Source organism: Aspergillus udagawae (genome assembly GCF_001078395.1).
Source record: "Aspergillus udagawae IFM 46973 DNA, scaffold_4, whole genome shotgun sequence".
Taxonomy (NCBI): domain Eukaryota; kingdom Fungi; phylum Ascomycota; class Eurotiomycetes; order Eurotiales; family Aspergillaceae; genus Aspergillus; species Aspergillus udagawae.
Window position 1 is genome coordinate 3,373,453 of NW_025091267.1, and position 14,235 is coordinate 3,387,687.

Sequence of the window (14,235 nt, forward strand, 5' to 3'; positions counted from 1 at the left end):
TGGACGATGCTGACTGCCAAAACTCAAGCAAAGAGGGTGTGCTTCTATCGTATGAGAGAAATGCCCATTCAGAGAGGCTTGCTTGTTAGTCAACGATGTCACAACGGTTCTGAATCCTCCACTCTTTCGACGTCATTGATGATATAGCTGACGAAGATGTATGTTTCTCACCACGCCTTGCCCCCGTCTCTTCCGTTCTGGAAAGATATAAAGCCTTGCATACCGACGGATTGAGCTAGGCCGAAGTCACCATCGGAAGTAACAACATACCAACTGAGAAACAAACCTCATCAGTCTTTACATAGATTATCATTCTTCGATTCTCGTCCGATATGATCACCGTACTGCAGAACCCACAGGGTGATGTCATCTCATATCCTGTGGAGCCGCAAGAGAATGGCCTACTTGGCTCGTATGGAATAAAAACCGTGAACGTTGAGACGACTGAAGTCGCTGCTTCCTCGTCCGACTCCGAAGTCGCTGAGGATTGCGCTGAGGAGCGCCATCGCCAGGAGTCTTTTCTGCTGCAGCCGTTGAGCGAAGCTGATCGGCACGAGCAAACCGCCGCAAACGGATACACGGAGTCAGAGTTAGACATTCCTCCTGTAACTGGCTACACCCCCGAAAGCAGCGACAATCCGCTTGTTGAAGCAAAGGAGGCAGTCCCTGTCACGTTCAAGCACGAGGGCAAGGAGACCAAGGACGACACCTCGTATCTCCTAGCCGAAGCCCTCGGAACCGCCCACGGAGAGGAGAACCGCAGCATCTCCGAAGACGAGGCAACAGCAATTACAGTCTTGAAAGTCATTGAAAGTTATGGAGTGAATTTTGAAAAGACTGGCGCGTCCTGGCAGGGATTGACCTCGTTCATTCCCACCGTGGTTGAGCAAGTCAAAAAACGCGAACCTGTTCGGATGATCCTCCCGGCTTTCCCTTTCAAGTCCCCCAATGCTCGAGACAAGGTCTTGGGTGTGATGCCAGATCTCGGAGAGGAGCTGGCGTTATATCACTTGAACGCCCTGTGTGACAACATTGGAAGAGTCTACGAGCCGGCTGCAGATGTATACATCAGCTCGGACGGGCTCGTATACAACGGTAAGTCTCCTTGCACCCACTACGGCTTCAACATGCTAACCATACCAGATATCCTGGGAGTACCTGACGAGACTGTCTGGGAATATGGAGAGGCCCTCCGCCGGATGGCCGTTGAGAAGGAGCTTCATCATGTCAAATTTATCCGACTATTTGAGCTTCTCGAGCACCCATGGATCCCTCTGACCAGCGCTGAACAAGCCAAGTCATATTACCTGGCGCATGCCCAATGCCTCCGAAGAGAGTTGATGTACCGATTTGAAGACCGCAGCTTCGACGCTGATACAGCCATCCGCAATGACAATGATACCTGCCTCACATATCGCGGGTACATCAAGTTCCTGACCAAGGACCTCGCCCCGCAAATGGACACGCAGTATACAAGCAAAAAGGCCAGAGCGGCCCATATCGCCCAGATTGCCCGTAGCATGATCGTCCGCGGAAAGATGTTTGCGGCTGCCATCAAGGCCAACCGTGCCGACTACGTCCGTCTCTCCATCCACGAGTCAAACGGAGCAAAGAAGCTGTCCATCTCGCTCGTCCCCCAGGTCCGAGGCGCCCTCGGGTACACACCATGGCATTCCTCCATTGCAGTTGGCGCCGACGGCACGTTCCGCACCGTCCATGCCGAGGATGTGCGTGAGACGCACGACCTAGTCTACAAGAACGGCCAGCCCTACTACTTCCGCGAGAAATCCAAGCTCTTCGACTGGGTCGAGGACGGCCTGCGGGTCAAGTTCGAGCACCTCTACCCATGCGGCCTCGTCATCCGGCCCAGCGACGTCGATGACTCGCGGCCCCCTCCGTCCATCCGCGACCTGCCCATGCACAAAGTCCGCCAGCTCTCGACCGGACTGTCCCCGGTCATCCTGCGCGGCTTCCGCGAAACCCTCGAAGAAGAGCTCTACGTCCAGAAAGCATCCGAGCTCGGCACCATCCTGCCCTGGAGCTTCGGCATCATCCAGAAGGTGCGCGACGCCGGCCGCACCGACAAGCTCGGCAACAACGTCACCTCCAACGAGGCAATGCCGATGCACTACGACGGCATGTTCAAGTTCGAAGAAGAGACGGACCCCGTCACGGGTGAGATCAAGCGCGTCCAGAAGCCACCAGGCTTCCAGTTCTTCACCTGTCCCGCCACCGCGCCCAAGGGGAGCGGGTACACCCTCTTCGCCAGCTCCCGGCTCTTCTTCCGCTACCTGCCTTTGCCGTGGACGGCAGAGCGGCTGCAGACAGTTACCTGGGCCATGGACAACGACGGCTTCTGGGACGCCAAGCTGAAGAATCTGCCCCTGGTCGTGCCGCACCCGGTCACCGGGCTGCCGTGCATGCGCTGGCATCAGCCGTGGGATTCCACCAAGACCAAGTTCTCGACGTGCGCGGTCACGATCGAGAACGAGGAGCAGGGGCTGGTCTCTGTGGTGGACGACCTGACGTATGACTACCGCGTCTGTCTGCGGTTCTCGTGGGAGCAGGGTGATATGCTGGTCAGTGACAACACAGCCATGCTGCATACCCGGACGGGGTACAAGACTGATTGTGATCGGGAGCTATGGAGAATCCACTTTGACTGAGTGTCAGCCGGACTGTTGGAGCTTTGGATCCGTTTTCTACAGTCCATACCTTTCTAGATCACAGAATTATCTTTGTTGATTCTCTTCAATTCATTGCCTTCTCATTGCATCAAGTTCTTACTGTATTAAACAGTCAAGTAGATTGGTCACATTCATTAGGTTACTAAGAATTTGTGGTATAGTCGCAATTACTATGGAGTTGAGTTCGAGTGTCGGATAATTGCATTGTGCATAGGACAGAATACAGAGGATTCTGTTAAACTGTAGAGAAGAAGTGAAAATACAGAATAAGCGTCAAAAAGAAAAAAAAACGTTTTATTTCAAATTCATACACAGAAAGAAGTAAGCGCTCCGATACAGTCATCAGGCGCCAGGGCCTTGTCACACGATGTGTGGTCTATACTACATATCTCATCCGGCCAGATTTTCATAAACAACATCAACATAGACACGAAAAGAAAGATGTTTGAAATATAGGTCATAGCATCATGGACTGAAAATTGTCCAACGAGGGCGACTGTGAAGGATGCAGCGGACAGAATGACGTCGAAGACGGCGTGTTCATCCATTCTCCAAATGTTCCTAGATCAGAAGTTTTGGAACTACGGTCCTGTCTTAGGCAGCGGCATCCTGGATTTTGCAAATTTCCATTCAAAGAGCTTCTGAGGCCTGTGGCGTCAGTCGCGTTTGCTCCTGTGGGTGGTGCCGGGGAGTACCCATGCGGTATCAAGATGATTGCCTTGGGATGCGAGGCTGCATTACCCAATGTTTGCATAATATGCGGCAGGGAGGCCTCTAAAAGCGAAGACACAGTGGTTAGTCAGTTATCTGTTCGTATTGGCACAGTGGTCTCACCTGTTGCTACATAGTAGTGTGGACAATGTGGAGGATGCTGGGAACCTGGAGGGTCAGGATATGGCGGGTAGCTGAATTCACTTGGAGTGTGAAGCCCCGCCATACTCAAAGATGCGTCCAAGCTGAAAGGGTTGAGCTGAGACGAGGAGGGAGGAGAGTTCAAGAGAGTAGAAGGTGATGGGTTGGCAGAGTCAACCCCGTTGGCGAGACCAATGTCAAACGGCAGAGGCGAAAGTTGGGGGGGTAGAGACGACGAACCGGGCACCTGGTTAAGTAGACTACAGCATGAACGACAAAGACTGGAGGAGACGTTCTGTTGGGAGGAATCCGAAACTGCTGGATCTTCCAAAGCAGAAGCCATCGAGCTGTTATCAATGTCACCTTGCGGCTTGGATTCGATCATCGACGCGGCTGAAGGACTCGCTGGATCCCATCCATTCAGCGTTGCAACAGCTCTGAGCTCGCTAGCGATAACACGCTCTTGGAGTTTGGCGATCCTGTCCCGGATCTTGCGGCCTGTTGACGGGTAAGTAAATGATTGAGGAGAAGGGCAATGACATGACACAGGTTCCACTGACGATGATTCCTTTGAGATAGCCGATTTTGAAGTCTCCTGCGTTCAATAGCGTCTTGCTTCTCGTTTGAGGAATCATCTTTGGATTGCTCGTCTTTTGCGGTCAGTGAATGCATCGCTGGCTGATGACGGCCTTTTGATCTTGTATCTTTCGTTTCTTGCCTTCAGAAGGAATCTTTCGAAGGGACAAGTTCCCAGGCAGGATAACATGGAATTGGCCACGAGATTTCTATACAGGCCGACCTGAGTTGAACAGGCACCGCCCTCTAGACCTGCTGCTCAGAATGAGGAGGATTACGCAGGAAGCCTCAGCATTCAGCGACGATCAGCCGCTCTAAGTTTATCATCAAACGGACCAAGGACTTCCCTGCTGTTACTGCATTCATTTATACCTGACTGACAGTTACTTAGCTGACGCACCTATTGAGTTTCCAATACGAGCCGGGATCATGTAGTCCACAAGCCAACACTAGTGGTCTTGGACGTAAGATGCTCCTGGGATTTTGCATGTTATAAAATGTTAAGAGCGATTCATTGGCTCGGTTAGTTTCTCGCAACGGAAAACAGTGGCGGTTCAGGTGAGGTTTGGCATTACCTCATCCGTTTACTGAACGAGTCATATTGACCATATTAATATCAGTTTGGTTTACTTAGGACTAATGCACTGCAGAGCTAATGCACTCAAGGGACCGCAAGGCCACGCGGGTTCGTGTTTCTCTCACGCCAATGCAACGTCGTATATCACAGTCGTGATTGGTGCAATGGCATTGTACCTGTACCCCATAGGGACTATAGATCTGGAGTCTCACGTTAGACCACTGTAAAGTCTCCAAGCAATGACGTCTACGAATGCGTCGCAGGGGTGCGCCGATCGAGCATAGTGGTGGGATTCTCTCGCCTGTGCTTTTGAAGATTGTCGGGAAGTTCTTGCTTCCTCATTTCAATATGGCCGGTTCGAGGCCGCAAATCCGACGAGATAGCGCCCTGCTCGGCGCGGTTCGATTAAAGTCGATGATCCCGTGGTCTTCATTGAGCGATGCATCCTTGAGACGCGTCCACATGACGGTATCACATACAAAGCACACCTGGTAAACCGTCAGATAAGCGTCCTTCAGCTCGCAAGAGGCGGATCATTCGGTAAATACGAAAATTGAAATCCCAAATGTCTGATTTTCTCCGCAAGGTTGCTCGTGTTGCACAGAGAATGGCCGGAGTAACTGATTTGCCTATAAATTACCCCGTATACCCAAGGCTCGGCTCAAAACATATTGGTCAAGCTGGAAAATCCAGATCCATGCCATGGCCAGGCAGCAGTGCCAGAACCGAGAGAACAATCAAAAGTACGAGGCCTTGAACAGCCACAACGGGATGCGCTACAACAGTTTCTGACAGTATTCACCAGCATTCAAGATCAACCAATTACCGCAGGTAGCAGGCAATCTGCCGTCAGCTGAAATCCTGGTGTTCGTTCGTTATTATTTGATGATTTGACCAATTGGTCAGTCGAATACGAGATGCGTCAGAAGGGGGAATCCGAAATCAATGGTCTGAAGCATTAGCCATATTGGTGAAGAAATGCCTCTGAAGAACCCTCTTCCCCCTCGGAGTCCGTTGCATCCCGATAGTAAAGCTGGATGAGATGGCGGGGGATCTGCCCCACCATAGATGCAAGTAATCGGGCGAGGCTTGGACAGGCCAGACTGCAATCGAGCTTGGCAGTGGAACACGAATCTGCGTGAGAGACACTCGTGTCACCAGCTGATGATGAGAAGCGGATACGGATACGTTCAGAGAAGCCAAGTGCTGAAGGAAGAAAAGGAAGGAGGCTGTCTTAGAATCGGATCTCACCTTACTTCTCGTAGCTGCCCTGGGATTCCTTGGTCGTTACTGACAACTTAGAAGTGAATAGTAGATGCTGAGTGATGCGTATGAGATGGACTCAAGGGCAGCAGTAGTATGGACGATAGGATGGGGTGTGTATTTGATGCTGAGACGAGTGCGAAGAGGAGCTGAAACTCCAAGTGACAGGACAAAGGAAAGATGCTTACAGGGGCATTCAGGCAGCCATATTTGCCTGTGGCACCAATCACTTATTTCTAGCTGACTTTCTTACAACCTCAATTCTTGACTTGTTTTCGTCTGCTTTGTTAACCATTAAAGAGTAAGGGTGTTCTTCTAAATATATCGACAGCTGTCCCCAGCCTCTAAACAGTCACTTCATTACCTTCTGTAAACTCTCAGACTACGAGAAGACATGCAGGCAATCTTTGAGACTGTCAGTAATCTGCTCCCATATCATCTGCTCTCATATGGAGCTCTTCTGGGGACAGAACTCTTTCAGGTGAGCAGCGCAATAAATACACCCTCCCGCTCATGAATTCAAATTGACCCCTCGTCCTGGTCAGAGCTTTGTCAACACTAAAGTCTGCTACCAAGCCCTTCCTATGAAAGAGTTCCTCGCTCTCCAGAAACGCATCTTCCCAGCCTACTTTCGCTGTCAGGTGGGATTGGTTGTATTGACTGCGGCTACTCGTCCGCCTTACAGCATACTCTCTTTCTCGCAACATATATGGGACTCTGTTCCTCTAATCGTCGTGGGCGTTACCGGGGCCCTGAATTGGCTCGTTTTTGGTCCACGGGCCACAAAGACAGCTTTCATCAGGAGGGCACTTCACGGTAGGTTTCGAGTTATTATCTGTAGTCTCCCTCGGTGGTAGCTGACTCTGCAAATAGAAAGTGCCATGAATGAAGATAGCCCTAATGCGACGGACCCAGCGAAGCTGCAACAGGCAAACAAAGCATTCTCCCGCAATCACGCCATGTCAATCCATCTGAATGCAATTTCCCTTGTTGCAACCGTTTGGTATGGGTTTTCATTGTCGTCGAGCCTTCTGAAAGGGTTGTGATCCAGTGGCTTCCGTACGACAGGTGATCTCTTCGGTCAGACTGTCTCCTAGCAGGATTGACTTGGCTACGCGAGCGGAATTTCTATTACCTTCTATTACCTTGACCGAAGCATAAAATGCAGCATTCTCAACTCTTACTGTACATGAGGTCTCGATGAGATTGCAATTTCAACGTCAAATGAAGATAACGTAATCATCTAAGCTGACAATCCATTGTGACACTAAATATTGAATCTATCTCGGCCTCAAATAAGTATCATCTAGACGAATCACTCTTGCAGTCGCAGTTCTAGAATAGTTCCCGATTCGGGCCCGCCGTCTGGCGTTTTCCAAATCTTCTCCAACGCCAACTTGGGACTGACCATCTGAAACAAGTGGCGCCACTGCTCTAAAGTCCTCTCCTTTCCATTCATAGCAACAAGCATGTAGAGATCGAGCAGGTTAAAGAACCGGGAGCTTTCCGGACCCAAGAAGCTGGGAACAATCGCATCGTCAATGAGGATCCGCGACTTTCCCGGTTCCATCGCATCCACGATGTTCGACAAGATTTTCGCACAGCGACTATGACCGTTAGCTACAGCCACTTTTCCATCGATTTGCATCAACTAACCTGTCCGCATGATCATGCAGGATGAATCGCAAGAGATAGACATCCGCCCCCTTGACCGGCTGCTCATTGAAGAAATCATGCGGCATGAACTCGATTCGATCTTTGACTGCTTTGGGGACACCTTCTGCCTGACCAGCCTCTAGCATGGACGCGTCGTCCTGCACGACAAAATCCAGGCCAGGGACCTTCTCTGCAATGCGTACGCTGACATGGCCCCGGCCGCCTCCCACATCCACCACCTTGGCGCCCTGCGGGAGAGACTCGAAGGGGAACATATCCTCGGTGAGGGTTTTCATGATCTCGCTGCCTGCCATGCCGAGGGCGAAGCGCTGGCCGCGGGCGATATCCTCGGTGTAGAAGTAGTCGAAAAGGCCCTTGTTTGCTATGAGGGATTAGCACGAGAGCATGACTTTGGGGTATACGTTGTATACTATACTTACTTTTGAAGGCAAGGCTAAAGGCCGAATTTTCTGGATCCTCGCTTCCCTTCCAATCGGTCTTCTTGAGAGACTCGGCGAAATGCGCGGCGATGCGCAGTCCATCGTCACAGCTAGCGGGTTTCAGCTCAGACTTTTAATCTCAACAGACCACAGCTACTCACGCATGACTGATGAGCGCTTGTACAGGAGGCGCAAGGAACTGCAAGGACACCCCATTATGAACGAACTGCTCCGGTGCAATCTCATCGAAGATCAATCTCTGCGTACACACGCGCATAATCCGCTCTAAGGGTCTGTCAGCTTCGACTCTCCACACACTCGACTGCGCGCGCTGCATACTCAGAATATCCTTCGAAGCACCCGTCGCCTCTACAATCTGGTCGAGAGACGTCGGCTCAGGACCAGGGGCAATGATCTCGTGGATCCCCATGTCCAGCACCGCCCCGACGCACGCGGGATCGAGGAACGCCATATTCTGGAACATGAGCCATTGAACCGGACCCTGGACCAGTGCCATGAGCCGTTCGCAGAGACGAAGGATCCTTAACCGGGCCAATTGTGCACCTTCATCTTGGATAATCTCTGGAAATGGGTTGTCTAGGTTGGGTCGTTCGGCACCGATTGTGTCCAGCCTTCCGATGAAGGTTTCTACCGAGCTGGAGATGTTGACGGCGAGCTCGTACAGGTCGCTCGTGCGGTTAGACTTGGGCTCTTGCTGTGTGGACATGGCGTACGATAGGGACTATCGATTTGTTACAATTTCTTGTTGATGGTTCTCTGACTACTAGCACAAAGATATATTGAAGATCCCAAGTTAACTTTCTTATATATCCTGGAGGCATATTGGCTATCCGCAGATTACCTGCAAGCATAGTCAGAGCAGTCATCTTGAACCCCAGCTTTATTCAGACAGTATCTTTATTGTCAGCTCCGTTGCAGTGACACCTACACCCGTTAAGGCTGACTTGGTTGCTTAGTATACGTACACGCCCGCGCTGACACACTGGACCAGCTACAGTCAGCATTTCTCGTGTAACTACTCCGTAGTTACGCATACACTGCTGACATAGGTACATAGGTAATGAATTCATCCGCGAATGACATATCTACGATCCTGATACACACACCACATCGAGTAACAAACTAACAACAATCATCCCGTAGAATCAACTCCACCCGCACATCAAAATCTCGGCGTGTACTGCAGCTCCCTACCACGACCCAGTCAGTAATAGTTACACTCCCCAAACACGCATACACGAAACTCACCTTCGAAACTGCATCGCCCCAGCCGTCAACATCCCACCCACAATCAGCTTTGGTATTCCGGGCGGGAAAATAGCTCGTTCCTTCGGCTCCAACCCCCGAAGAAGATACACAGCCATCCACAGATGCCCATACACCTTGACATCAGCTCTCCGCCGTTCCTCCTGCTTCTTCTCCAGAGCGCGTATTTTCTCCATAGGCACCTTGCGCCCTAGCTGGTTGACGAGCTCCTCTTCGAGATCGTACTGCTTGTCAGTGATATCGTGCAGGTCTGCGAAACCAACTGCTATCTCCGTAGCGAGGAGCTGGTCCTGCTCGGCGGAGAAAGTGGCCAGATGCGCCTCCAGCGCACCGATTTTCTGATACAGGGCATCGTGAGCGTCCTTTTGCGCTAGGAAGCGGGGGTCGTATTCTGCGAACACGGGGAACCAGATCTCGTCAACGGAGGTGAGCTGGTCGCGGAGGACGTGGAGGGTGTATTTGGCGTAGGTGGCGAAGGCGTCAATGTTGGCTGGTTGAACTGAAGGGGCATGTTCTGCGCAGGCCTTGAGGTTGCGGCGGATGACGTTGTGGATGGCGAAGAGGGCTAGGCTGGAGGACACTGTCTTTCACTCAGTAACTTGTTCTGTTAGAGGTAGTCGGGACGTACCGTGGGGATCTTTGAGATCGAGGTCCTCTGCTGAGATATGGTCTCTGTGCATTTGCAGAGATTCGGTGGCCATTGTGCTAGACTTGGGTTTGGTATTGCAGCGATATGTTCTTGCTTAGGGCTTGCGGTTCGTCAGTTCGTCAGTTCGTCGTTCGTCAGCTTCGAGGTCATATATGATTTAGGTAGTCGGTGCAGATGACATCAGCTCGGATTTGCTGACTGGGGATGCATACGCTACTACACTCATCAACTGAGTACGAGCAGCCAGATCCAGATCTAGACTTAGGTCAGGACTCTATTGCCGAATTGCTCTTGTTGCCAAAATTCGTGTCATACAAGAGAGAGCGGGGACCGCCATCACCCATCCATCACACAAGCCATTCTCCAGAAGTGTAAGACATCCAAAGCAAAAAGATGATTCTCTACTATCTCGCCTCGATCCCCCTCACGCTCATCGTCTACCTGGCCTGGTACCTCCACGTGCCCTGGGACCTGCCTCCGCTGCCCAGAATCCCCTTCTATGTCTCCATCCTGGGTCTCTGGAGCTCAATGGGCCAAGACGAGATCTACGAGCGCTGGCTGCGCAAGCCCCTCGAAGCCCACGGCGCCGTAATAATCTGGTTCGCCGGCCGGTGGAGCATCCTCGTCACCCGCCCGGACCTGCTAACAGACATGTTCCGCAACGAGGACCTCTACGCAAAAGCAGGCAGCCAGAAGAAGATCCCGTGGTCGGTGATCGCGACGCTGGTCGGCGACAACATCATCAACTCGCACGGGGACACCTGGAAGCTGTACACGGGGATCATGAAGCCCGGGCTGCAGAAGAAGAACTTTGACACCGCGCCGCTGCTGCTCAAGTCGCGCCGGTTCGTGGATGAGATCCTCGCGGAGCAGGGCGCCGCCCCCGGCTGTGGCACAGGCATTCTGGTGAACACGTATGTCCAGCAGTGGGCGGTCGACGTCATGGGGATGAGCTTTTTGGATCTGGACCTGCGGAGCTTGGAGAAGCCGCACGGTACGGTGCGCCTCGAGGCCATCCAGTCCGTGATCAAGCTGATGCTGTTCCGGCCGCTGTTCTTCAATTTTCCCGACCTGGACCAGTTCGCGTGGCTGATCAAGTCCCGGCAGCGCGCGTACGCGATCATGCACGAGTTCGGGGATACCCTCATGGCGACGGTGCTGGGGCACATCGACCGTGGTCGCGAGCAGGGCATCAAACCCGCGGAGGAGATGGTCGTGCATATGCTTGTCGACGCCTACCGCGACGGCAGACTGACCGAGAAGCAGTTCAAGGATAATCTCAAGATTGTGTTTCTGACGGCGCACGAGAACGCCCAGCAGCTGGTCAACTCGATGTTTTGGGAGATTGGGAAGAATACCGTATAGCCCTTTGCCTTTCTTTACACATCTGCTTTGCTCAACAGCATCTGACATGGTAATACTGAATGAAGGAAGTCCAAACCCGCCTGCGCATGGAAATCCTCTCCACCAACACCACAACCCCAACCTCCGAAGTCGTCAACGCCCTCCCCTATCTCACCTCCGTCGTCTACGAGCTTCTGCGCCTCTACCCCCCCGTCTCCCAGCTCATCAACCGCGTCACAATCCGCCCCGCCATGCTCGGTAACGAGATCCCGATTCCTGCGGGCACCTTTGTCGGCTGGAATGCGTACGGGGTGCATGTCAACCCGGCCATCTGGGGCCCCGACGCGAACGAATTCAAACCGGAGCGGTGGGGCCGCACGGTGGGTGAGATGCATGCGCGGTTTCGCCGGGAGACGGTGCGCGGCACGTATATACCCTTCAATGCGCATTCGAGGAAGTGCCTCGGGCAGGGGTTTGTATTGCTGCAGATGAAGATTCTGTTGTTTGAGGTGGTGAGACGGATCGAGTGGCGGGTGGACCCAGGGTATCGGTTGAAGATGACGCCGGTAAGTCTGTCTTGAATCCACGTCAGACAAGAGGCAGAGTACTGACGCATGACAGGGCGGGATTCTAGCGCCTTTGGGATGCCGGGTGATTCTGAGTGAGGTCAAAGAGAGTGAGACGGAGCAAAGGAGCTGATAGACATAGAACTCAGGTGAAAGCATAGATTAGGTATAAGATAAGAATGATGATATACAAGCATCTGCATACAGCTAGCTGAAACCATGGTATCATAACGCATCAAGTTTTACTTTCGCCCTCACACGCTCTGTCGAGGTCCCGTCAACGCAAACAGCCCCAACGGCTTGGTGCTGAAAGCCCCGTTGTAATTGACTCCTTCCACTTCTGTCTTGAAATTCTTATCCGCCAGCTGAAAGTCCACGTCCTTCATGATCGTGACCAGGATCATAAACGACCATTCCCAGGCGTAGCGCCTGCCAAAACATTCACGCTTGCCGTTGCCAAAGCCCTTCTTCACACCGGACGGAAGCCGGTCGTACTTCTCGCCGACCATGCGCTCGGGCTTGAAGGCATTCGGATCCTCAAAGACCTCCGGGTCGCGGTTAACGGCCGCCAGCAGCGCAATGAGCGGCTGCTTGTTGGGGATCTGGTACTCGCCGCCTGCGAGGAGGACAGGCTCCTCCAGATCTGGAATGGGCTCGATGTTGAAGCCCGGCGCGGTAGCCGACAGGCGCAGCGTTTCACGCAGGATGGCTTCGCAGTACGGCAGGCGGGCGAGATGCTCGTGCTCAAGCTGGGCGGTCGGGCCGCCGACCACGGCATCGATCTCCTCGCGGGCGCGAGCGATTTCGTGTGGGTTCTTCATGAGATAATACAACGCGAAGGAGACGAGATTGGCGGCCGTGGCGCTTCCAATGAAGATGTTGATGATTTCGTCCAGGTGCTGGCTGTCCGTGAGGGCTTTGCCGGTCTGGGGGTCCTTGCCGTGCATAATGGCATGAAGCATGTCCTTCTTCTCGGTCGGAGCAGCGCGACGCTTAGCCACGATCTCGGCGGCGTAGTCGCGCATCGTCTTGATGTAGCTGTCGAAGCGACGCTGGTAGATGAGCCATTTCAATACCTTGGGGCGGGTGGGCCGACGCAAGGCTTCGAACGTGGCAGCCTCCATGGCCTTGAGGACCGAGGGCTCTGGGCCCTCGAGGCAGTGGATCCGCTGGTCAAAGAAGCAGAGCATGTTGGCGGCATGGTTCAGACGGTCCAGATCGTCGCAGACGTTGATGCGCTGCCGGGGGCCCGCAGTCCATTTTTTAACCAGATCTGTGGCGGTCTCACGCATTCCCGCAAAAGCGTCAATCACGGCCTCTGGCGTCACCAAAGGGGCCATGATACGGTGGGCAATCCCCCAGCTTTCCTCACCGGGGTACGCGGTAAACAGACTGTCGTGGACTGCCTCACGGATTTCGACAATGGGGCCAGTCACACATTTTTGAAACCGTCTCTCATCGCAGATCTCCTCAAGCAGTTTTGCGCTGGTGATGAAGACAATATCGTGGCCAAGGATAGTGATTTTGAAAATCGGGTCTATTGGAAAAAAGGGTTAGTACCAAAGGGTTCGTGGTGATTGCTGCCAACTGGCCATCGGTAAATGCACGACAAACACACAGAAATTTTTATTATTCACCGCTAGTTTATTGAAAGAACCCCAAGTATTGCCAGGGCTAATAGAAAGCGCGTTTCCCAGGATCGGGAGACCTGACGGGCGAGGAATCGGAGTCGGCATATTGGTCGTCAGGTGTATCACTTAAAAGCGTCTCCCAAAGACAAGTGAAAAAGGGAAACGTGAACCATGCAGGAAGGGAAAACTGCGACTTAAATTCACTGCACTTTTCCCAGAGGTCGATGACGGCAGATTCCTTTGCACCTGCTAACTAGCTTGTTTGTGTAACTCATCTCCAGCTGAGCTCACCCTGCATAGCTGCATTACAATTTCGGCGCTGATTGGCCTTTGCAGCTGTGAATGCAGATCTGGATCGCGATGATCCTTCGATAGTGGGAGGGTTCTGCCGCTTTGGGGGCCCTTGGAGACTCCACCAGGTCTTCTCCGAAACTCCTACTGGATGGACTGGTCTGCTGCACGGATCATGGTTCGTCACGGGCGCTGGCTCCTCGCTTTTGGAGCAGCCATTCAGAATGGACGGATTGTCATAGCGGACTGGTGTATTTGACAAGTGACACCGAAGAGACAGCGAGGAGAAGCAAGGGGAAAGTCGGGTGGCTGGGCTGTCAGCTTTAGAGCGGTATTTATGGGTTGATAGAACATGGAGATACTTTGATAAGATTATATCCGACAAAATGGAGATTGACACCTTTTGACAGCGATGA

At 52.6% G+C, this 14,235-nt stretch overlaps 7 protein-coding genes across 7 annotated transcripts; 3 read left to right on the plus strand and 4 right to left on the minus strand.

The window, feature by feature from the left end:
- Window positions 1-332: 332 nt before the first annotated feature.
- On the plus strand, window positions 333-2,666 carry xanB (isocyanide synthase xanB; the record flags this gene model as incomplete). Its single annotated transcript, XM_043291443.1, has 2 exons — window positions 333-1,095; window positions 1,144-2,666. The coding sequence occupies 2 exons, from the start codon at window positions 333-335 to the stop codon at window positions 2,664-2,666; spliced, it is 2,286 nt and encodes a 761-aa protein (XP_043147378.1).
- An 820-nt stretch (window positions 2,667-3,486) lies between these two features.
- On the minus strand, window positions 3,487-4,211 carry xanC (transcription factor xanC; the record flags this gene model as incomplete). Its single annotated transcript, XM_043291444.1, has 2 exons — window positions 3,487-4,037; window positions 4,100-4,211. 2 exons carry the CDS (start codon window positions 4,209-4,211, stop codon window positions 3,487-3,489), a joined length of 663 nt encoding a protein of 220 aa, XP_043147379.1.
- A 2,138-nt stretch (window positions 4,212-6,349) lies between these two features.
- On the plus strand, window positions 6,350-7,001 carry Aud_006546 (DUF4149 domain-containing protein; the record flags this gene model as incomplete). Its single annotated transcript, XM_043291445.1, has 3 exons — window positions 6,350-6,436; window positions 6,501-6,771; window positions 6,829-7,001. The coding sequence occupies 3 exons, from the start codon at window positions 6,350-6,352 to the stop codon at window positions 6,999-7,001; spliced, it is 531 nt and encodes a 176-aa protein (XP_043147380.1).
- A 269-nt stretch (window positions 7,002-7,270) lies between these two features.
- On the minus strand, window positions 7,271-8,778 carry xanE (O-methyltransferase xanE; the record flags this gene model as incomplete). The annotated part of the gene is made up of 4 exons (XM_043291446.1): window positions 7,271-7,562; window positions 7,612-7,993; window positions 8,052-8,161; window positions 8,213-8,778. 4 exons carry the CDS (start codon window positions 8,776-8,778, stop codon window positions 7,271-7,273), a joined length of 1,350 nt encoding a protein of 449 aa, XP_043147381.1.
- A 538-nt stretch (window positions 8,779-9,316) lies between these two features.
- On the minus strand, window positions 9,317-10,039 carry xanF (xanthocillin biosynthesis cluster protein xanF; the record flags this gene model as incomplete). The annotated part of the gene is made up of 2 exons (XM_043291447.1): window positions 9,317-9,918; window positions 9,967-10,039. 2 exons carry the CDS (start codon window positions 10,037-10,039, stop codon window positions 9,317-9,319), a joined length of 675 nt encoding a protein of 224 aa, XP_043147382.1.
- Window positions 10,040-10,380: 341 nt separating this feature from the next.
- Window positions 10,381-12,030, plus strand: xanG (cytochrome P450 monooxygenase xanG; the record flags this gene model as incomplete). The annotated part of the gene is made up of 3 exons (XM_043291448.1): window positions 10,381-11,346; window positions 11,418-11,897; window positions 11,953-12,030. 3 exons carry the CDS (start codon window positions 10,381-10,383, stop codon window positions 12,028-12,030), a joined length of 1,524 nt encoding a protein of 507 aa, XP_043147383.1.
- Window positions 12,031-12,151: 121 nt separating this feature from the next.
- Window positions 12,152-13,633, minus strand: Aud_006550 (putative cytochrome P450; the record flags this gene model as incomplete). The annotated part of the gene is made up of 2 exons (XM_043291449.1): window positions 12,152-13,434; window positions 13,516-13,633. The coding sequence occupies 2 exons, from the start codon at window positions 13,631-13,633 to the stop codon at window positions 12,152-12,154; spliced, it is 1,401 nt and encodes a 466-aa protein (XP_043147384.1).
- Between the last annotated feature and the right edge of the window lie 602 nt (window positions 13,634-14,235).